General features: G+C 45.8%; 1 protein-coding gene across 1 annotated transcript in view; it reads left to right on the forward strand.

The window, feature by feature from the left end:
• SACM1L (SAC1 like phosphatidylinositide phosphatase) overlaps nucleotides 1-23,961 on the forward strand; it is a 140,222-nt gene that overhangs the window by 52,437 nt on the left and 63,824 nt on the right. Inside the window, exons 6-10 of the mRNA XM_030204311.1 lie at nucleotides 5,407-5,466; nucleotides 6,659-6,692; nucleotides 12,405-12,506; nucleotides 14,088-14,173; nucleotides 19,888-19,974. Coding sequence (XP_030060171.1) covers nucleotides 5,407-5,466; nucleotides 6,659-6,692; nucleotides 12,405-12,506; nucleotides 14,088-14,173; nucleotides 19,888-19,974 — 369 coding nt within the window. The remainder of the gene's footprint in view (nucleotides 1-5,406; nucleotides 5,467-6,658; nucleotides 6,693-12,404; nucleotides 12,507-14,087; nucleotides 14,174-19,887; nucleotides 19,975-23,961) is intronic.

Genomic DNA, 23,961 nt, shown 5'->3' on the forward strand with positions numbered 1-23,961 from the left:
ACAGAATCAGTATGTGCTTAGTAATAAACCGGGTCGCTCTTTGACAGTTAAATTACATCAACACCGATTGGACCGCGCAATTCGTAAGGTGGGGGACGGTAGAGGAAATCCCTTGATGTCATCCGTTTTATCAAAATCTTTATGCCTCCGAAATTTTTCTCTCTGCTTTGCTCCTTTCCTACTCTTACAGCTGAACAGCAGGCAGTTCTCGATGGACCGGTATTAGTCGATGAGGTTTGTAAAGTCATCAAGGAACTTCCAGTGGGAAAGTTGCCTGGTTTGGACAGCTTACCTAATGATTTTTATAAAGTCTTTAGAGGTAAATTGGTGCCCATACTGACGGAGCTCCTTAATGAGGTGGTTGCAGGGGCAGAGTTTCCTCCATCCATGATGGATGCCTGGATTGCAGTTATTCCAAAACCTGGCAAAGATGGGATCGAATGTGCCTCCTACCATCCTATTTCGGTACTAAATTCAGACATTAAAATCTTGGCAAAAGTGCTAGCCAATTGCCTTGCCAAAGTTATAAGTACATAAGTAATGCCACACTGGGAAAAGACCAAGAGTCCATCGAGCCCAGCATCCTGTCCACGACAGCAGCCAATCCAGGCCAAGGGCACCTGGCAAGCTTCCCAAACGTACAAACATTCTATATATGTTGTTCCTGGAATTGTGGATTTTTCCCAAATTTTGCTTGACTTAATTCATACAGACCAGACTGGTTTTATTCCTCATCGCCAGACCATGGACAATGCTCGTCGTATGATTAACTTGATTCACATAACTAGAAAGCATGAGCTTCAGGCTTGCCTCCTTGGTTTAGACGCCGAAAAGGCATTTGATTGAGTCCATTGGCCGTTTATCAGGTGCTGGACAGTTTTGGATTTAGTCTGGGCTTCAGAAGATCAAGCTCTTTATGCCTCTTCCACGTGCTTGTGTTCGTATCAGTGGGGGTAACTCTTCGATGTTTTCACTGTTTAGAGGAACTAAACAGGGATGCCCGCTTTCTCCAATGTTGTTTGTACTGGTTATGGAACCCCTTGCGATTTCTTTGCAATCAGACCCCAACATCTCCGGAATATGTGTAGGGACTAGGGAATACAAATTGGCTATGTTTGCAGATGATCTTCTTTCCCTGACTAAACCGTTAATCTCCCTGCCTAATCTCATGAAGCTCTTGTCTGCTTATTCCTTGGTCTCTGGCTTTAAACTAAACATAAATAAGTCGGAGGCCTTAGTGATAGGGATTTTCTCACAGGTTTTGAGGTCCATCCAGCACTCTTTCTCTTTTAGATGGGTGTCTGGGGGCATCACTTATTTAGGGATTATTCTTACCCCTCTCATCTCAGACTTATTTTCTGCCAATTATCTTCCCCTCTTGAGAGCTATATACAAGGATTTGGAGCGGTGGGAAACTTCTGATCTATCTTGGTTTGGTAGGATTGCGACATTAAAAATGAATATATTGCCCCGTCCAAGTCCTTCCTCTCTGGGTCTCTAGGGGTTTTTTAAGCTAGCCTGCAAGATAGATTGGTTCGCTTTATTTGGTGTAACAAGCGCCCCCTCGATTGCCCCGTTCCCTACTTTATCGGCATAGGCGGTCGGTGGTCCAACTGTTTGGGGAGGCTAAAGGGGGCGGGGTTATGGGTGGGGCCAGGGGTGGAGCTTACATCCATAGTTGTCTGATAGACCATTTGTAGATCCATCAAGAGGTAGTGTGTCATGATTTAGGCTCTACACCCAGTGGTGTGCTGCGAAATTTTTAGCAGGCTCTCTTTCTGGGTATAGCAAGCCTTGCAATTTGGGGGGGGGGGGGGGGAGAGGGCATGGGGACTACTACTACTACTTAACATTTCTAGAGCGCTACTAGGGTTACGCAGCGCTGTACAATTTAACAAAGAGAGACAGTCCCTGCTCAAAGAGCTTACAATCTAATAGACAAGTGAACGGTGGACTAAGGGGTAGGGGGGCAATGCATTCCTCCCTCTCCCCTCCCACCGTTCAGACACGCAAGGTATACCTTTGCTGTAGGGATGCCGAGCCCCATCAGCCAAATAAATGGATTACTGCCACTCTCTGCTGCTTGTTTCTGGCTCTGAGCAGCATGCTAGGAATTCGCGCACTGAGAAGTCCTGGCATTCTGCTCAGAGCCAGAAACAAGCAGCAGAGAGCAGTGGCAGTTCATTTATTGGCTGGCGGAGCTCTGTATCCCTGCCAGCAAAGGTGAAGGAGTTCAGAGATGCCAAGGGTGGCCTATCTCAAAGCTGGAGATTTACCTCCACTATGTCTAAAACCAGTTCTGGCAGACGCACATTCAAAAAACTGACATATTCTAATCAATAAATTAAAAAAAAAAATTTCTACCTTTGTTGTCTGGTCATTTAATGTTTCTTATTGTGTTGGTCCCAGTCTCTGGTTTCTGATATCCTCTGTCTTCTCTTAACTGTTTTGTCAAAGTCTCCTTGTACATTTGGCATGTTTTTTCTCTTCAAGTCCGCCATCCATCTTCTCTCCCAAGTCCAGCACCTCTTTGTGTCTCCGTGCCCTCTCCCTTCCATATTTCCCCCAATGAATCTTTCTTCCTATCCAGCACCTCTCTTCCTCATTTCTCCCCCCCCCCCCCATTGCAGTACCACTGTCCCTCCCTGCCCTTCCTGATGCAGCACCTCTGTCCCTCCCTACCCCTCTTGATACTGCACCTCTCTCCCTCCTTGCCCTCCCATGCAAAATGTCTCCCCTGTGTTGTTGCCCACTGCCCCAAAGCATCACTTCTCTTCTTCCTTGACCCCTATCATGCAGCACAAATATCCCGCCTTGCCACCCCATGCAGCACCTCTCCCTCCTTGCCCCCCTCCCCGTGCAATACCACTTCCCCTCTCTGCCTGTCGATGCAGCAAATCTGTCCCTCACTCCCTCCCTTCTCCCCCCCCCCCGCGAGCCAGAACCTCAGTGCCTCGTCTTCTCTCTGCCACCCGGTCTTTAAAAAGAAATGTCCGACGCGGTGGCGAGGCGCAGCGCCTCGCATTTGCACGTAAAAGAAGTAGATCGTCTCATCGGGCCTTCCCTCACTGTCCCGCCCTTGCGGAAATAGGAAGTTGCGTCAGAGGAGGGCGGGACAGAGTGAGGGAAGGCCCAATGAGATGATCCGCTTCTTTTACTTGCAGATACGAGGTGCTGCGCCTCGCCACTGCGGCGGACATTTCTTTTTAAAAGGCTAGTGCGTGGTGCGGGGGGGTTCCATTAAGAAGAGGAGCGAGCAGCGGGAGCGGCAGAGCACCCCCCCCCCCCCCGCCCCAGGGTTGGTCTGTCGGGGAGCTGAGCTGCCGGTCAGGGAGCTGTGTTGGCAGGGCGCTGCCGGTCGGGGAGCTGAGTCGGGAGGGAAGCAGGGCGCAGGGTAAGGTCACGGTTAAGCCTCCCCAAACCTCTTATACGGGGGCGCCTATGTTTATCGGGATCATAAGAAAGGGGGCTTGGGAGTTCCTAATGTCTTTTGGTACTACAAGGCAGCTCGAGCTGCTTTCAAATGGTTTCAGGCTAACCCGCAAAAGCTTTGGCTACACTTAGAACAAGCGGATGTGGGTCCCTTTCCTCTTCGCTCCCTGATGTGGCTTCCACGTAGATATAGGACCTTAAGAAAAGATATGTGTCCTTCGTTTGCCTCAACTTTTTTCTATTGGGGTAGTCTGTTTGCCAAACCTGATTTAGTTAGTTTTATCCAAATTAACCCCTATAGCTAATAACCCAGTTTCCCCCCCGAGTCTTTCACCTGGGCCATTTTCTAGATGGGTATCTTTTTTGGCTTGGCAACTTGGGGTCAATTTTGTGATGAGGACCTTTTGATCCCCTTTGATTCCCTTGTACATCTATATCCTATTTTACCTCATGAGGTTTTTGCCTATTCTCAATTGAGACATTTTCCTTTCCTCCACGGTCATTAAGGCTAAAGTATTGCGAGAGAAATCTTTCATTGAGGATCTTTGTGAGGACTTTAGAGGCACAAGGGGTCTTATCACCTGCCTGTACGTATATCAACTCAAGCTAATGCATCCTCACCTTGACAATTGGGTGCGTTGGCATCAAGAACTGGGAGTAACTATGGGTGAGGATGATTGGTCTCTCTTGGAGAATGGGCTAATGAAGGTGTCTATATCGGTTCCCTTCAGGGAGAGTGCAGTTAAAGTACTCTACAGATGGTACTTGACTCCTGTACGTTTTCACCACATGTTTCTTAATGTATCTCCCTTGTACTGGCGTGGATGTGGTACCATGGGCCACATTTGGTGGTCCTGTTTTAAAGTGCGGGCCTACTGGAAGGCTATACAACATAGATTACAGAGTTGGTTTCTTAGGCCTATTAAATGGTCTCCTGAATATTTCATATTTACTAAGAAACCTCCCGGTCTTACCAAGTCTCAGGCATTATTGACTAGGCATGTCCGCCACAAGAGTGACGCTAGCTGCCTACTGGAAATCTCCTACTGTTCCTCCTTTGGTTAAATGGTTAAGCAAACTCTGGTATATTTGTGAAATGGAGAAACTTTGGGCAATTCGCTGTCGTACTTTTGCTAAATGGGAAGCTATTTAGGAACCCTTTTTGAGACATTGCTCTTGTTAAGGGGGGGAGGTGGGTGGTGAGGGGCTTTTTTTTTTTTGTGGGTTTGGGTTGTGGATGTGGGTGGTATAAATCCTCAAAAATTGGGAAGTTTAAGGTTTGCTGTTACCTGCTTTTATTGAGATTTTCTTAATGGTCTTGTATAGTGGTAGAACCTAATTGGTTTTGTAATCTTGTTCTTAGCTACCTGTTGTTGACTTTGCATTTATTCATATGTTTACTCTGTCTTTGTATTGTTTTCTCAATGCTCAATAAAGACTTCTTAAAAAAAAAGGTTTGGATAGCTTCCTAAAAGAAAAGTCCATAAGCCATTATTAAGATAGACTTGGGGAAAATCCACTGCTTATTTCTAGGATAAACATCATAAAATGTATTGTACTGTTTTGGGATCTTGCCAAGTACTTGTAACGTGGATTGGCCACTGTTGGAAACGGGATGCTGGACTTGCCAAGTACTTGTAACCTGGATTGGCCACTGTTGGAAACGGGATGCTGGGCTTGATGGACATTTGGTCTGTCCCAGTATGGCAACACATATGTAATTATATATTTATAGATAAATACAAATATTTATATATAAATAATTTATATTACTTGCATATCCTGCAGCACTGTGCTGTCCTCATACTGATTCACATTGTCTCCCAAGTGAAACTGCCATTCAGTTGCGTTTTGTAGTGACTTGGGGGCAGGGTGGCAGCTCTCTAACAAAAAGGTCAACCTAGGATATTGTCGTTAGACTTTACACTCTGGCATCATGAGATGGTGGTGATATAGCTGTCACTTGTATTTCAGGCAGACCAGCGATTTGTGTGGAATGGGCACCTCCTACGAGAATTTGCAGCTCAGCCAGAGGTAATTGACAATTCCAGGGGTGGTTGGGTTATTGTCCAGGCTTACATAGCACAAGCACATGTCTCTTAATGTTTGTTTCGATTGGTAACGCTCTGGATACTGGCACAGGACCTTTTCTTTGCTTATGTTTTAATTCTGTTGAATGCAATTACAATCCCTTTGCCTCAAATAATGGTAAAACAGGCAAAAAGTCTGCTTACAATTTCAGGCCTTTTTATTTTCATCACAGCTCAAGAACAGCTGATTTGTTTAATGTGTGGTGGGCAACAAGGGAAACATTTCCTTTTATTTTGGCGCCCTTGAGATGTGATGCATTACCAATGAGCAGTTGCATATCAGGTAAACAGAAGGGTTTCATTAGTGCCAGTTGATTGTAAAAACAGTGTTCCGGTCAGTGGCATAGCCAGACCCAGTATTTTAGATGGGCCCAGTTAGCTTAGATGGGCCCTTCCACACCATGCGCCCCCCCCCCCCCCACGAGATCTACAAAAAAGTTGGGTTTTTTTCACCTACCTTATCAACATCTCTCTTGGTCAGCGGCATCTCAACATCTGCCTGCCTGTTGCTGAACCCGTACTTCCTCGGTGTACCTTACAGGTGTCCCCAACACACATAGTGATCCATTATTGCTGCCTGTGCTGACCCCGCGGTGTCTCGGCATCTACCTGCCTGTTACTGAACTTCGTCCCTTCTCGATGTACCTTACAGACATCCCCGGTGCCTGCAGCGATCCGTTATTGCTGCCCGCAGGCTTGCATCGGCTGGATCCCGCCAGACAGGAAGCAGGAAACAACATCAGCAAGGGCGGGACCCGGCCGATGGAAATCTGGCTTAGGCAGCAATAATGGATCATTGTTGGCACAGGGGATGCTTGTAAAGTACACTGGGGAGGGATTGGGTTCAGCAACAGGTAGGCAGATGCTGGGGTGCCATGGAGGAGGAGAGATGTTGATGTGGGATTCCGCCACTGGGTGGGCCTAGGCCTACCCATAGCTACGCCACTGGTTCTGGTTAAAATTGTCAGAGCAGTGGTGTGTATTGGGGGTGCAGTTGGTTTACAATTTGGAGATGTCTCAAGTGTGTGCCTGCTGTGTAAGTTGTCCCTTAATTGTACAGATAAAAGGCTTATACTTTTTTACAAAGTCTAAAATAGTGTGTTTTTCTAAAAATTCATGTTTTTCTTTTCTGTCAGATCCACAGATTTGCTATTCCAGTGATTCATGGATGTATCCTTTTAGTAGCATTACTGCCTTCAACTGGCTGGTTCACTTTAAAACATCAACATTTCTCGGAGGACAAGCAGGTTTATTAATTCTCACAAGTTCTGGCAAGTGGGTGATGCCTGTTCAGTAACAGAACAAATCAAACTCTGGTATAAATATATAAAGTATCACATACTATGTAAAATGAGTTTATCTTGTTGGGCAGACTGGATGGACCATACAGGTCTTTATCTGCCCTCATTTACTATATTACTATGACGCTGACCTGCGTCGCCCGGCCCGGAACAGAGCTTTGTGGAGCATGACACACGCTCCACCATTCATGCGCAAGTACCATCCCGCCCACCGTATGAACGCAGTCTCAGTTCATTTCCTACAGTGGTGAGGAAAAGGGCATGTTTTTTTTTTTTTTTCCACCTGTGTTCTCACATCAAAGAGCTTTTTTGATGTCTTTCGGCTATTTTTTGTACATTTTTTCCCTATCATTATTGAGTTCCTGTTGTGGAACCTCCTTTCTTTGTTAATGTTTCCCAGTTTAAGTTTCCTTTATTTTTCCTCTTAGGCCGCTTTTTGGCCTTGACTTCGGCTGGGAACTTTCCCTTTCTTTTTCTTTTTGTTATGCCTTGCCCCTTTTTCAGGCACCATCGATTCGTTTTTAGCCAAGGAAGCTTTTCCTTCCACGTCCACGAATGTTCCCAGTGGTTTTAAGCATTGTATCCAGTGCAATCGAACAGTCTCTGGGGAAAGACACTCATTCTTGGTGTCTACAGTGTCTTAGGCCTGACCATAGCCCCACTAACTGTTCTCTGTCTTCACATGAAGAAGAGTACCCAGATTTCCATAGAGGCTCAACGTGAGTAGATTTTTGGAGCCAAGTTCGGTTCCTCGGCGTCGACATTGAGAGTTGCACCGGGAGCATTGGTAAGCATGGCTGCTGCTAGATCCTTAGATACTGGGAGTAGTGAAGCATCGAGTGGGTCTTCACCTGCCTCGAGGCCTCCTGTGCAGGGCCCCTGGGACCATCTATCGTCGGACCCAACCCCAAGGCGAAGTGTGGATTCTATGTGGGCACCGAGCAGTCCGATGACACGCTTTGGGTGAAGGCTAAGAAGCATCATCGTCATCAGTTGCCCTCAATGCATGGTGCCAGGAGCTCCAGGGTGTTGAAGGATTCGGCATCCGAGAAGTGTCGGTGCCGGGAGGACTGCTCCCCCTCCATACAGAAGATGCTGATGCGCCAGTCTCTCAGCAGCCAAGACCAAGCTCCTGCATTGACACCAGCAGTTCTGCAACCTGCACCTGAGCCAGCACCCCAGCCTTTCAGAGTGTCAGCCCTCGATGAGCGCATCCGGGCCTTGCTACATGAGCTCCTGGATGGCCTCATGCAATGGGTTGCATCTGCATTAGGGGTGCTTGCGCCTACTGTTGCAACCCACTTGGCCCTCAGCCTGCGGTGCGGCCTCCAACACCAATGCCGCATGTGGCTACGGTGTCGACTGCCACCCAAGCCTGCAATCCCTCGTCGTCGGTGGAGGAAGCTTCGCCAGAGTCGAGGCGGGAACTGACTTCTTGATGCCGTTCTCGAGGACATGTTTCCTCTATGTTGAGGCAGGTTCAGTCTCTACACTCCTATCAGGAGGTATTGTTTGACACTGGAGAGGAGCGCTCATGGGATTCAGATGAGGATCCAAGGTACTTTTCCTCAGAGTCCTATGGAGTTCTTTCTGAACCCTCCAACTGAAAGGAGAAAGTCTTCTCCGGAGATCCTTTCATTCCCTTCTTTTCTTAAGGAAATGGCTGATGCTATTCCCTTTCCTTTGAAAGTGGAGGATGAGCCCAGTGCCAAGATGCTTGAGGTCCTGGACTACATGTCACCTCCTAGGGGAAACTGTGTTTCTCTCCACAAGGTACTCCAGGAAGTCCTCATTAAGAACTGAAAGTCCCCTCTTGTCGGTTCAGTTATGCCCAAGAAGATCGATACCAAGTATCGGATCCACAGCGCACCTGGTTTTGATAAGCCTCAGTTGCCTCACAATTCCATGATGGTGGAATGTGCTCTCAAAAGGGCCAGGAGTTCCAGGGACTATTCCTCGGCACCCCCAGGCAGAGAAGCTAGAACCCTGGATTCTTTTGGATGTAAGATGTACCAGGCTTTAATGCTCATCTCCCATATACAATCCTACCAGCTCTTCATGAGCTTCCACTTGCGAAACTCTGTGCGCAAGTTGTCGGACCTGGCTGAGACGCTTCTTCCAGAGCAGGCCGAATTACTTCGCAAAATGGTCAAGCAGCAGAAGACATGTCGAAAGTTCTTGGCCAGGGGCACTTTCAACACTTTTAATGGCATCCAGGCTCTCTACTCAAAGTATAGCAATGCGCAAACTCTCATGGCTGTGTGTGCTGACTTGGAGCATTCTGTTCAACAGAGGTCGGCAGATGCCCCATGCTGGGGGGATAACCTTTTTGGAGAGAAGGTTGAGGAGGTCATTGACCAAATCAACAAAACATACTGATACCATCTCTTCTCTCGCTTGCTGGGCACCTTCTGTATCTGCCTCCTCAGCTAGGAGGACTTTTTGCAAACCAAGGAGGAGTACTTATTACTATCGGAGGCATAGGTACAACCCCCTCTGCTCGTCAGCCTGTTCAGATTCTGCCCCAGCGCGCTCGTTCACGTCAACAGCGTGTGCCTAAGGCCCCTGCTGCACCCCAGTCAAAGCAAAGGACTAGCTTTTGACTGGCTCCAGCAGAGCATAGCTGCCATAAGTGTCCATCCCAGACGGCTTTCTGGTCGGAGGGGGGGTGGTGGCTGAAGTTTTTCCACAAAAGGGTGGCCCCTTATAACCTCTGACCGGTGGGTTCTTCAACTAGTCCATCTCGAATACGCACTCAATTGGTTTCAGAGACCTCCAAACTGCCCACTGGGAGCTCATTCATTCAGCTCTCAACAGAGGAACTCTCCACCCTCTTAAGGCCCATGCAGTTGAATCTGTTCCACCAGGGGAAGAAGGGTAGAGATTCTATTCCAGGTACTTCCTTGTGCAGAAGAAAACAAGGGGGATGTGTCCAATCCTAGACCTAAGGCCCTGAACAAATTATTTTGATCCCAGCAGGATGGGAGTTGCCATCGGGGAAACACACCATTTCTAATTGGCTGGCAGGGTGCATTTCCTTCACATGCCCAGGCTGGGCTGACTCTGGAGGGTCATGTCAGAGCCAAGGCTGCATCTGTAGCTCACTTGAGGTCAGCTTCCATTGAAGACATTTGCATTGCTGTGACATGGTCTTCAGTCCACACATTCACATCTTATTACTGCCTTGAGCAGGATACCCGACGCGACAGTCTGTTCGGGCAGGCAGTGTTGCAGAATCTGTTTGGGGTCTAGAATCCAACTTGCCCTCCTAGGCCTGTTTTATTCTGTTCCAGGCTGCACTCTCATTCAGATTGTATATAGTTTCAGGTTAATCTGTGTTATGTCCTCACCGTTGCGAGGCCCAATTGACCAGTGTTTGTTGTTTTAAGTGAGCCTGGATGCTAGGGATTCCCCACTAGTGAGAATTAATAATCCTGCTTGTCCTTGGAGAAAGCTAAGTTATCTACCTGTAGTAGGTGTTCTCCGAAGACAGCAGGCTTTATATTCTCACAATCCCTCCCACCTTCTCTTGAAGTTGTCTCCTTTGTTATTTTTACTTTATTTTTGCTATAGTATAAAACTGAAGAGACTGCATTCGCGCATTCGCAGTGGAGCGTGTGTTGCGCTACACAAAACTCTGTTTTTACTTTTGTAAATCCTGGACCAGGCGACGAGGGTCAGCATCACCCACTTCTGAGAATATAAAGCCTGCTGTCCTCGGAGAACATCTGCTACAGCTAAGTACCTTCGCTTTATAGAGCAATTGTTTAAGGAGAGTAATGTAAACAGCAAGTCACTGAAAAACCTAAGTACAGTAGGACTAGTTCAACACTAGGGCTGCAAAGTGAGCAAAATTTGAATTGAGCTGCCTCTCTCTGCCTCCTGTTGAACAAGGAACAATTTTTTTTTCCCCAGCATCATACTGCAATGCGAATATCCTTCCTGCTGGTTACCACTGCCATGTCTCTTCTGTTAATTGGTGTGGTGAGGTACTCCATCTCCTCCCCCCCCCCCCCCCCCCCCTTTCCACAGGTAGTCATCGAGGCTCATGATGCAGAATCTAGCACTGGGTGCAGAGTTAGAATAAAAGAAAACTCCACCAAGCGCCCCCCCCCCCCCCCCCCCCCCAGAAAAAAAAAGAAAAAACAAAATACACAGTGGGGACTTGTGTAGGAAGACATATGCTGCAAAAGAACCCTAGAGAAGAAGGAGTGAGGACATGAATTCATCTTGCAGAGGGGCTGAATCAGGAATAACGTTAGGGAGTACTTTTGTTATGGAGAGGGTGGTAAATGTTTGGAATGTCCTCCCGTGGCAAGTGGTGGAGACGAAAATAGTAATGGAACTCAACAATACGTAGAATAAACAGCAAAGGAATCTTGCATGGAACCAAACAAGGTTAGCGGTGATTAGATGGCAACGCCAGTAATTGAGAAGCAAAGCCAGTGCTGTGCAAACTTCTGTGGTCTGTGCCCTGATCATGGCTGGACAGATTTGGATGGGCTGGAGTGGGGTTTTCATGACAACTTCAGTAGTTGAAGAACAAGGTCAGTGCTGGGCAGACTTCTACGGTCTGTGCCCTGAAAATAGCAAGAACAAACGAAGATCAAGTATACATATGTAGTATCAACATCATACCTTTATGCTATGAGCCTATCTTGTTGGACGGACTGTATGAGTCTTTATCTGCCATCATCTACCATGTTACTGTGAGATGCACACAGGAAAATCTGATAATTTATCATTTCTACAAGTGGGAAAGGCATGTGGAGCATGGATCATGAAATTCTTTCCGACTATGCCTTCTTGGGGAGTGGGAGAGGTGCTTGTGTCTGTGGGTGTGTATGTAATGTGGAGAAGGGGTGTATGTATATTTGACGGTTTTAAGCCCCATGTTTCTTTATAACATTGGAAAGAGAAACTAAACCAAGTGTGATCATTTTTTTTTTCTAGCCATTAGTTGTCACTGTCAAATTCTGTAGCTGGTGTATTTGCCTCTTTCATAGAAATGTATTGGAACTTCTTGGAGGCATATTTCTTTGGACCCTCTGGTCTGATTCATCCCACTATATAATTTTAATGTATCTTAACAAGTTCTTTCCTCCAGACAAAGCTTTCAGAGATCTATTAATACACAGGTACATAGGGGCTTAAAGCTTTTGTTGGGGCGGAAGGAATGAAAATGTCTGCTGCTTGGATGAGCTTAAACCTGTGGTTTCCAAACCTGGTCCTGGAGGCACCCCATCCAGTCAAGTCTTCAGGATATCCACAGTGAATATTCATGAGAAATATGCATGCACTGCCTCCAAATCTCTCATGAATATTCATTGTGGATTTCCTGAAGACCTGACTGGCTGGGGTGCCTCCAGGACCAGGTTTGGGAACCACCACTGGCTTAGACTAAGGTCTTTTTAAGGATTTGCTTTTTAGCACTGCCGAATCAAAGCTCGGCTTCTAATCATCTTAATGATGTCCTGACTGAGTTAGTGTTTCATTTCCTACCTTGTCATTCTTTGCTGTTGGAGACTGATTACTCTCTCCCCTAGTCATCTGTGTCTCCTTGACATGAGGCTCCTCTCAGTTGTTGCGGTTCATTCCTGTTGCATCAATGGGAAGTTTTTTGACTGGATTCTCATTTCCAGGAGAAGCTGCTTCCGAGCGGGTGTGCGCTACTATGTCCGAGGTAAGGAAATGAGCCCACTGTTGCCCTCCTGACTTGGAGTAAAGCAGATTTTATCCTGTCCTTTTGATTAGAATTGGGCCCTTCCTAGAGCCTTTCCTTTTTCATATGTCTGTAATCCAAAGTCAGATGGGTGAAAGCCCAGTGCTGCCTATAAAACATGTTCCCGCAGAATGTGGTGAGCTTTATTGGTTGCGTGAGACTGGCTACAGAGCATTTTGGAGCCATAATTCTTAGCTGGGTTGTGGGGTAACCAGAATCAGGTAAAATTGGTCAGTTTTGGGGAGTACGTTTGACAGTATCTTCCTGTGCCTTAAAAGTACCTTCCTGTTCAGAACTCTCTCTTAGTATATAGCTGTAAAATGTAGTCTGGCTGAATTCCACCCCCACCTCCCTAGCAAAAAAAAAAAAAACAAAAAACTCTTGGATGGTGTGCTCTGATGCAGTGTGTGTTTGAAGTTTTGCTAATGATGATCTAATTTTTTGTCTTTGCTGAAGAAGCGTTTTTATCTGTGCAGCCCAAACTGTCCCTCCTATGTTGAAATGCTCCTTAAATGGGGCTGTGCTTCCACGGTTGAGTGTGACTTGAGGTCTTCTCTCTCAGCAGCCCTCTTAGGGTGTTTGATAGCTTGGAATACTCCAAGAGGATGGCAGATCAAATAACACATTTTCAGCATTCTCTTCTCCTCATCCCCCCCCCCCCCCCCCCCCCCCCCCCCCCCCCCCCCCCCCCCCCCCCGTTACCCCACTTCATGGAGCTCTGTTTTCGACACCTTTTCATCCTGAAGTGTTAGACTTTGAGCTGGCTTGCTTGAAGTTTGACTCTGTAGCCATATATTTCCTAGTTTAAAATCTGGGAATGCTTTTACTTGGCAGTTGTGCTTGACCTGTGATTTGCTAGTGCCCATGATGTGTGCTTTGAATGAGATGAATATCTGAGCTGGTCATAGCAGCTTGCATCATTTGCACGCTGACATTTAACAAAAAGGGGAACACAGCAAATCTACCTGTCCGACTTACACGAGGATGCTCATTTCCTCGTTTATGAGCCAGAGTACACCTGCGTTTTCAAAATGCTATTTTACTGGACAATTGGCCAAGGAGATTTTGACTGGTTTATTTACTCCATCCACAAAGTTTGAATACTTGCTTGGTCCAAATCCAAGTTATATTTACACATACAGCAAGGGAAGATGCAGTGATTTGCCAAAGGTCACAAGAAGCATGGGGGAGGGGGGAATTGGATTCTGGCTTCCCTGGTTCTCAGTTAGCTGCTTTACAACTAAACAACTCCCCCCCCCCCCAACACCTCTGGTCAGCAATATGTAATTATCTTGGATTAGTAGGTTATGCATTTATGTTTAGAGTGGGACTACTAGCTGACATTGAATTGTTCTCTGGATTTTAGGGGTGGGGGGGGGGGCTGTGTCTTTATTTTTTTATTTTTGTTGGTTTACAGTATATCATTTGGTATTTATTATGTATGGTGGTATGTATGTTTGGTTGTAATCCATGTCGGCGTAGATGAAATATGAATACATAAAAAATGTTTGTAAGGGAAGAAATTTTTTTTCCCTAATCCAGGCATTGATTCTGAAGGACATGCAGCTAACTTTGTTGAAACTGAGCAAATTGTTCACTACAATGGGAGCAAAGCTTCATTTGTCCAGGTAAAATTCAGTTTTCTCTTGTTAAGCTACGTCTGTGAACTACATTCTTCTTCCTTCTCACCTCTCCCCCACAAACCTCTTTGATCATTGTCCACTAGCAAATTGCAGGACCCATTATAATGGAAAATTAGGATCAGCTATCAATGCTCTCATAGCTTTTTAAGGCTATTAATCCAGTCTGCTGGGTGTGAAATAATTGGGTGATTTTTTTTTTGGGGGGGGGGGGATGTATGTTGGGGTTTTTTTTCCCCCCCTCTTGTGAAAGAGAATGGTGATTCTTCCCTCGTGGCACTGTTTGCGTGTCCTAGTGTCCTACTGCATTGACATTACCTCTTTGGGGCTGGTGTTATCCAATCAGACTTGTTCTTCTGCTTACTGGTTATCTTGTGCTGTGATGTGCTCGTGTAGTGGGTCAATATTCTTTATGAAATGTCTAGTAATTGTACATGTGCCTTCACATTGAACACAGATGCCGTAACCTGAGCATCTCAGTAGAAATAGATGTGTGTTCGTTGTCATTTTCTTTTCTTTTTTTTTAACTGCATCTTCCTGTATGCAAGAGAGACTATTTTGGAGAGCTCTTTTGCTAGAGTAAATAAAATCTAGCTCTAGCTCTTTAACAATTTTCTCTGGTTATATAAACTGGTGGATAAGAACTTTATGAGGAGCAGAATTCTTCGGAATCTGTGTTGATCAAATATCTCCATATAAGATATGTAAGGTTTAAAAAAAAAAAAAAAAGAAGTTTGGATTGTTGGACAAGAGGTGTAAACTTTGTAGGCAAAGAGGTGTGTTGGAGGAAATCTCCTAAGCCTGAGAATCTGAGTTCTTATCAGGGTTTGCTTGATCTTTTATAAGTTGGGGCAACCTTTTTATGATTAATTGAGCTGGACAATTTATAGATTTTTTACTATTAAATATTTAACTGAAAAGGACTCAATGAAGGTCCAGGTGTATAATTTTTACAAGTAATGAATTTGCAGAAGCCTTCTTTAAGAAAACATTTAAATTAAGAACTCCTTAATTTACCCATCTCTGCAGTCTCATATATTAGGGGTGAACTAGGGCATTGGGGCATGCTTCCCACTGATACTAAAGGACAGATGGCAAAGAGTTCTTGAGACAATAAATATTGGAATCATCCTTATTGTGACATATGCTCACCATTTGTTTTGAAGGTGATGAAAATTGAAATTGTCTGTTCTTGTTAGTGAATTTCTCTTTATGAGATGGCCAGGTGTCTTCTTCAGCTGAAATAATCTGCTTTGTGTTCTCACTCCAACAAAAAAAAGAGGGGTTGGATGTTGGTGATAGACAAAAAGTATTGCTCAGTTTCCTGTGTATTTCGACAAAGGTGTTTGAAGGGATTGTGTTGAACCAGATTTTAGAATTTCTTGTTACTTCAATGTCTCAATCCATATCGAAATGGTTTTTGAAAAGCTTATCATAGTCTGTTACAGTTGAGTATTGATGTGATAAGACAGGGTTTTGATGGTGGTCAGGTTTGCTAGTTCTTTTGATATTACAGCAGCTGTAGACAATTGATCATTTGATTTTATTATGGTTGGAAGCCATTGCTCTGATACAGTGGTATAGTGTTTTTTGTTCATTTTTAGTGGGTAGAACTCAGTTTTTCTAGGTAAATCAAATCCGGAGAGCTTCCCTTTATCTAGAGTTCACAAGGCTCTACGTCTGTTTATATTTGTACCCTGTTAGCAGGCTGCTGGCGAGCTTGGGTATCCTCTTACAGATATTTATTCCTTTGAGGATTCTGTCTGCCCTAGCAAAAGACTGTGTTTGTTAACAGTATTGAAGAATGGGTGCCTAGCACTAGACTTGCAATTAACATCAGTAAGTCTCAGATTATGATCTGCAGTAGATCAGATTTATAACTTGCTTGAACAGGTAGACATAAGTGTCAAGAACTCGGATACAGCTTCAGGTGTGGAGCCTAGGAGTTTGACTCTTCATTGTCAATGAAACCTTGGTGCATTGGGCTTTAAGTAATAATTCTCCACAATTTATATCTCAATACTTGTGGATCTACAAGCCCTCTAAATCTTGTATTCAGATGGGGCTCATATAGTACATATTCCACTTGAATAATTTCTAACCTCTTGTTCATGTTTTTATACTTATGTATATTTTCAAAACCTTAATAAAGATATGTGAACTAAAAAAGGTAAATACACAAAAGGGCATTGTGAGTAACAGCCCTTTTTTGACTGGGATAAACTGCATTTAGAACTAAGATTGCATAAACCAGGGGCGTATCTGCGTGGGGCCTCAGGGGCCTGGGCCCCCGCAGATTTCGCCCTGGACCCCCCTACCGCTGCCAACCCTCCCCCTCCGTTGCTGTCGCCTACCTTCGCTGGCGGGGGACCCCAACCCCCGCCAGCCGAGGTCCGCGTCCTCCTGCCGCTGCCGGCTGCCTGTAAAAGAATTCCGTCAGCTGGCGGGGGACCCCCAACCCCCGCCAGCCAAGCCGAGGTCCTTTCATTTCTTTCAGAACTTCCAGTAAAGCTGGCGCCGAAAGTTTCTTCTGAGTCTGACGTCGCTGCACGTTGTACGTGCAGGACGTCAGACTCAGAAACAGAATGAAGCTGTCTCCGCTTACAATGCCACTCTCTCCTCTGCTCTGGACACCCTTGCACCATCCACCTCCCGTCCCACAAGGCGTACTAATCCCCAGCCCTGGCTGACCCCTTGCATCCGTTACCTTCGCTCCTGGGCCCGATCTGCTGAACGCCTCTGGAGGAAATCTCGCACCCATTCAGATTTCCTTCACTACAAATTCATGCTATCCTCCTTCCAGTCCTCACTATTCCTTGCCAAACAGGACTATTACACCCAATTGACTAATTCTCTCAGCTCTAACCCTCGTCGTCTCTTCGCCACCCTTAACTCCCTCCTCAAAGTGCCCTCCGCTCCCACCCCCCCCGTCACTCTCTCCTCAATCACTGGCTGACTACTTCCGCGACAAGGTGCAAAAGATCAACCTTGAGTTCACTACCAAGCCACCTCCTCCTCTTCACCCTTCAACCCTCTCCCTCAACCAACCAACCCAGACCACCTCCTCCTCCTTTCCTGATATCTCCGAGGAGGAAACCGCCCGCCTTCTTTCCTCCTCAAAATGCACCACTTGTTCCTCTGATCCCATCCCCACCAACTTACTTAACACCATCTCTCCTACTATCACCCCCTCCATCTGTCATATCCTCAACCTCTCTCTCTCCACTGCAACTGTCCCCAACACCTTCAAGCATGCTGTAGTCACGCCACTCCTCAAAAAACCATCACTAGACCCTACCTGTCCCTCCAACTACCGCCCCATCTCCCTCCTACCCTTCCTCTCCAAGACACTTGAGCGCGCAGTCCACAGCCGCTGCCTTGATTTTCTCTCCTCTCATGCCATCCTTGATCCGCTTCAATCCGGTTTTCGCCCTCTTCACTCGACAGAAACAGCACTTTCTAAAGTCTGTAATGACCTGTTCCTTGCCAAATCCAGAGGCCACTACTCCATCCTCATCCTCCTGGATCTATCCGCCGCTTTTGACACTGTCAATCATGACTTACTTCTTGCCACACTGTCCTCATTTGGGTTCCAGGGCTCTGTCCTCTCCTGGTTCTCCTCCTATCTCTCCCACCGCACCTTCAAAGTTCACTCTCATGGATCTTCCTCCACCCCCATCCCCTTATCTGTTGGTGTTCCCCAGGGATCGGTCCTTGGACCCCTTCTCTTCTCAATCTACACCTCTTCCCTGGGCTCCCTGATCTCATCTCATGGTTTCCAGTATCATCTCTATGCTGATGACACCCAACTGTATCTCTCCACACCAGACATCACCGCGGAGACCCAGGCAAAGGTATCGGCCTGCTTATCCGACATTGCTGCCTGGATGTCCAACCGCCACCTGAAACTGAACATGTCCAAGACTGAGCTTATCGTCTTTCCACCAAAACCCACTTCTCCTCTTCCTCCACTTTCTATCTCAGTTGATAACACCCTCATCCTTCCCGTCTCATCTGCCCGCAACCTCGGAGTCATCTTTGACTCCTCTCTCTCCTTCTCTGCGCATATCCAGCAGATAGCCAAGACCTGTCGCTTCTTCCTCTTTAACATCAGCAAAATTCGCCCTTTCCTCTCTGAACACACCACCCGAACTCTCGTCCACGCTCTCATTACCTCTCGCCTGGACTACTGCAACTTACTCCTCACCGGCCTCCCACTTAGCCATCTATCCCCCCTTCAGTCTGTTCAGAACTCTGCTGCACGTCTCATATTCCGCCAGAACCGATATACTCATATCACCCCTCTCCTCAGGTCACTTCACTGGCTTCCGATCAGATACCGCATTCAATTCAAGCTTCTCCTTCTTACCTACAAATGCACTCAGTCTGCTGCCCCTCACTACCTCTCTACCCTCATCTCCCCTTACGTTCCCGCCCGTAACCTCCGTTCACAGGATAAATCCCTCCTCTCAGTACCCTTCTCCACCATCGCCAACTCCAGGCTCCGCTCATTCTGCCTCGCCTCACCCTATGCTTGGAACAACCTTCCTGAACCCTTACGCCAAGCCCCCTCCCTGCCCGTCTTCAAGTCTTTGCTTAAAGCCCACCTCTTCAATGCTGCGTTCGGCACCTAACCCTTACCGTTCAGTGAATCCAGAATGCCCCAATTTGACTGCCCCTATCGGACCGACCGTTCACTTGTCTATTAGATTGTAAGCTCTTTGAGCAGGGACTGTCTCTCTTTGTTAAATTGTACAGCGCTGCGTAACCCTAGTAGCGCTCTAGAAATGTTAAGTAGTAGTAAGTAGTAGTAGTAGTAGTGTTTATGCCAGAAGGAGTAGGGTTGGATTACAGACCTCCCAACAGCCAAATGCAAGTTAAAAGGAATCTTAATTGTTGAAACCTCTCATATAAGACCCAACACAGGACCGTGTTTCAGTAGTGGTCCACCTGCCTCAGGGTTTATGTACACTTTCCACGATGGGTAAAGGATTGCTGCAGAAGCTCGTGTTGAGAGGGAAAAGACTACAATTGAGCCTGATCTGGTGCTTCAACGCAGGTTTTATTGATGTTTTATCATTGCTAATGACTGCTTAGTACATTAGGTTCTGCAGCAGTCCTTTTACCCATTGTGGAAAGCGTACGTGACCCCTGAGGCAGACGGACTACAACTGAAACACGGTCCCATGTTGAGTCGTCTTATATGAGAGGCTTCAACAATGAAATTTCCTTTGAACTTGCATTTGGCTGTTGGAGGTTTGTTGTCCACCCCTTCTCCTCCTTGCATTGTTTTTCGGGTAGGTCCCTCTTCCTGTTTCTTTGTGGTATTTTAGTGTGGAACATACAGTATTCTCTGTTGCATGTGTAAGTGGGAGCCGTTTGCATTTTCTCCATAAAGCATTTGTGCACATATGCTATAGAATACTGATGAGAGTTCTGCTATCACTTATGTGCATAAGCACACCTATGGCGCTTAAATTTAAGCGCCCTGTTATAGAATGAGGGGAATTATTACCTGCAGAGAAAGCAGGTGATAACCTCTGTGGGCAATTTTTCTGGAGATGACAGTCAGTATGTGGTTTTGCTTTGATTATTGGTAGAAACGCCATGAGTAGAAACTACTCACGAAGTTTATAATAACACGGGTAAGCTTGTGACTGTTTACCTCATAATGCATTTTTTTTTTCTTGTTTCCTTTGCAGACTCGTGGATCAATTCCATTTTTCTGGTCACAGAGACCAAACCTCAGGTACAAACCAAAGCCCCAGATCAACAAAACAGTAAACCATGTAAGTTTTTGTAGTGAAAAGAAAAAAATATATATTTTTTTACCAATAGTTTTAATGGATCATAGAAAAATCTGGATGTTTCATATTTTATCTATATTTCTCATTAGAAATATATGTATGTGTATATGTAATAGGGGGCGAGAAGATTTTCTAATGAGATGACATAAGAAGGAGAATAATTTGTTTGAAGTGTGATGTGTGACCATCTTTGGGGAAAACACATCAAAAATCATGGATCCAAAATGTTGACTACCTGGTTTTCACTTCAGGGGTCCAAAAGCTGTAAGTTTTTTTTTTTTTTTTTTTCTTATTTCACAAAAGGATTGAGCTTGGACTGTGTATTACAAATTGTTTGCCCTAATAAAATTCATTAAAGCCTCATGTTTTGTTTCTAGTGACTCTAAATTTTTTTTTTCTACATTTCCATCAGGCACATTAGTGAGGAGCAGTGGTTAATAAAGGAAGTCAAACAAGGTTAAGCGTTAATAAAGGAAGTAAAACAAGATTAATCAAAATTTAGATGATAAATCCAGTCATAAACTTTCCATTCCTGGAAACCTCTCTTGAATTTATCTCTGAAAGAACAACATTACTGGTAACATTCGTGCTTGAACCTGATCGGAATAATATTCTTCGATTATATTTCAGACATATAAATGATTTATTTCTGGGACACAGGATACAAGTTTTCCCTGATTTGGCTCGAGCCACTCAGAGGAAAAGAAAAGAATTGTTGATTTATAAAGCTAGAGTTTTAAAGTTAGGGGGAACCTTTGTTTTGAAATTTCCTTGTAGGTGTTGCATTACCTTTAATTCGGTTAATTACCTCTTCTTTAACTCTACGAAGTTGTTGGATTTTATTGAATCAAAAGAAAGAAGTGTTTTGCCCTTGGAGGCGAACCCGTAATAAGAGTATGCTGTTAATATTTGGCTGTGCAAGTATGTTTCACCCTTCCGCTGAGTAGTATTAATATTATCTTACTTATATTATAATTTCCTAGATCTTGATTCAATATTGTGGACAAAAGTAAAAATATTTTCCTGTAATTTTTTTTTCTGGTAATATATTACCTTATAAAGTTTAATTTCCGAATTTCTGTAACATTTATGTTTTTGTAGATGTAGATGTAAAATTTATAAATAAAGAATTTAAAAAAAAAAATAAACTTTCCATAACCAAAAGGTTCTCAATCATCCCTCATAAATTTCCTTAATAAATATTTCAAACTGATTCAGATCAAACATTTACAGGGGAACTGCAAAAAAAAAAAAAAAGTACCCTAAAGGGTTATGGTATAACAATATTTTTACATCAAGCTTTATAGATCAAGCTCGGTATTCTTGAACTCATTGCCTGTAGAGATTAGGAAAATACAAAATTACTTGCTGTTTTGGAAAGCCTTTAAGCATTTCTTTAAAAAATATATATTAAGGATATGATTTTATTTTAGGTTCTAGTTGTTTATTCCCAGAGATGTCTGGCCTCTTTGTTATTCACTCTGAACTTTATGGTGTGTAGCAGCACATGAGAATATTAATATTTGTACATTTATCCTGTCTTATAACTTAAGAATTTTTTTGCAGTGCAATTCTGGTGCCTTTGGCACATCTGGAAAAATCCAGATAAGACAGCCACGAAAACTGAGCTTCCTTTTCATCCCACAGATCAGTCCAGAGACAAGTGGGTTTTGTTCCCCTACCAGCAGGTGGAGATACTGAAAGTGAGGCTGCTGCACAGTATCCTTTATGGAAGAGTTCTAGCGTTCTTTCTATCTCAGCAGGTGGAACGACATATCCTTTGCAGCTCTGGTTTGGTGCTTGCTCCTAGCCTGTTCCCTCGGGCTTAGTCGAGCTGGGGGTTATGGCATGGCTGTACTGTGATGGCCTGTTTGGGTACACCTGGTGGTGCCAGGTCCCTCCCCCCTCCCCCTACGTACCTCGGGGGTCTTCTGGTGAATCTGTGTTAGGAATTTATTCTCCTGGCTCTTAAAAACAAGACCAGAAGCACCATTCTGTTCTGTGAATCTGCCTCTGTTAGCTGCATCATTACTGTGAGGTTTGTTCTCTACTCTGGCTGGCACGTGTCTATACTCCCATTCTTTGCTAGCATTGCCTCTCTCGCTGCAGACCTTTCTGCTGCTGCATGCTCCTTTTTCTGCCTGTACCTGCGCTCTTTGGCCTCCTCTGGGTGTATACGGGCAATTTTCAGGGTTTTGCGCTCTTTGGCCTCCTCTGGGTGTATACGGGCAATTTTCAGGGTTTTGCTTTGATCCAGGGGCCTCCTGTGTTGCTCTGTGGACTCTTCAGCGGCAGTTTTCTTTGGCGGTCTGCGCTCTGTCCGCCATCTTGTAACGGCTGCAATCTCTGAGCGCACGTCTCTATTGCCTGGCTGAAGTGTTACCGCCGGGTCTTGTCTAACCGCCATCTTCCATGGCACACAGGGAATGGATGTGGCAGGTTTTTTGCTTGTTTTTTGCTTGTTCTCCTCTCGGCTGTAGTTTCCAGGTCTGCCCAGCTGTTACAGTAGTCCGGCTGTGTTGGGAGGTTCGGGGTGATTTTGGCTCCCTGTTACCACGCTCTCCGTCTGGTTGTTGCCTTCCTAACTTTTTTTTTGTGTTAAAAAGTTCTCCGGGGTTGGCTAATCTCACTGCTAGAAAGGGTCTCCTCCTTTTTGCAGTTGGTTAGCCATAGGACAGTTGTAGCCTGGCCTTGATGAGTTTCGTGCCTGGGAGATCCTCTGGTACGGCATAGCATTGTTACCTGCGGTAGCTGGGTCATGGCCTAACTGTTTCTTGGCTCTTGCTCTCGGCCAGCTGATTAAAATATCTCTCTATTCAGATAAGGCCAGAGGGCTGGAGGAGGCTGTGTTCAGAGCTCACCTCTTTCATGTTTTCTTGGAGGTGTCGGGTCCTCTGGGGCTCCTTGGCCTTCTTTTTAGGGTGTGGATGTCTCTTTGGTGGGGTTTTGGTTTCTCTACCATCCAGGATTCGTTCCCTCCGGAGTTTTTGGCACTAGGCTTGAGAATCCTCTCACTAGGCTGGTACGTCGTCTGGCCGTGGCTCTTCTGAGGTCCAGTCTGGGGCTGTGGGGGCTAGACCTTGCCTCTGTTGATGTATCGACCTTGGTGTTCCCTTTGGGAGATTTCTGCCTCCTCAGTGGATCTTGGCTGTTCACAGTTCATTAGGGAGCCCCTGGTTACCCTCTGCCTCGTCCCGGTTTCCAAACCTGCGTCTTTTCTATGGATGAGCTTCTCGGGGATCTTGGACCCCTGTGGTGGTACTCGGAGATCCCATTCTCCTATAGAGATTCTCCTTTTGGGTATCTCGGATTCTCCGTCCCCTTTTGGGGGGGCTTCGGCCGCTTCTCGGACCTGCCATAGTGCCTTTTCAGGATTTTCCTTTCGCCATATGGAGCTCCTCTCTGCTTTGGGGGCTTGTGGTGCCATTGCCCTAGGGAGGTCTCCATGGCCAACGTATTTGGAGTCTTCCACTGGTGGCCTCTGGCCTGTTCTTAGATGGGACTGGTTTCCGCTTCTGGCTTGCTTGCCTCATTGGTCCTCCCCGGGTCTCTCCGGGGAGTAGTCTTGTGTTTCCATTTTCTCTCGGACCCTTTCTGTTGCTCCCCCTGTCTGAATGGATGGCTGTGGCCCACTTGTGGCTGCACCTAGTTTCTGCTGCAGTCTTTGACTGGAGGGGGCCTGAGTGGCCACATTAGCTGTTCTCTTTGCCTCCGGCTGTTTGCTGTTATCCTCCCGGATGAGGCTGGCTGTCCCCTGGCCTGGTCTTTCTTTTCCGATGTCCTGCAGCCAGTTCCTTCTGGGCGGCAGCTTGAAGGCGGGCATCAGGGCTCCTCAGCGGTGGCAGCCCTCCTCAGCGGGCGGCCAGCTCCTGCTATGGAGCACGGCTTCCTATCTATGTGATTCTTAGCTCTGACTAGTCTGGTGAGCACATTTTCAGTCTAGTAGTGGGCATCTAGTAGGGGGTGTCC

The sequence above is a fragment of the Microcaecilia unicolor genome, chromosome 1 (genome assembly GCF_901765095.1).
Source record: "Microcaecilia unicolor chromosome 1, aMicUni1.1, whole genome shotgun sequence".
Classification (NCBI taxonomy): Eukaryota; Metazoa; Chordata; class Amphibia; order Gymnophiona; family Siphonopidae; genus Microcaecilia; species Microcaecilia unicolor.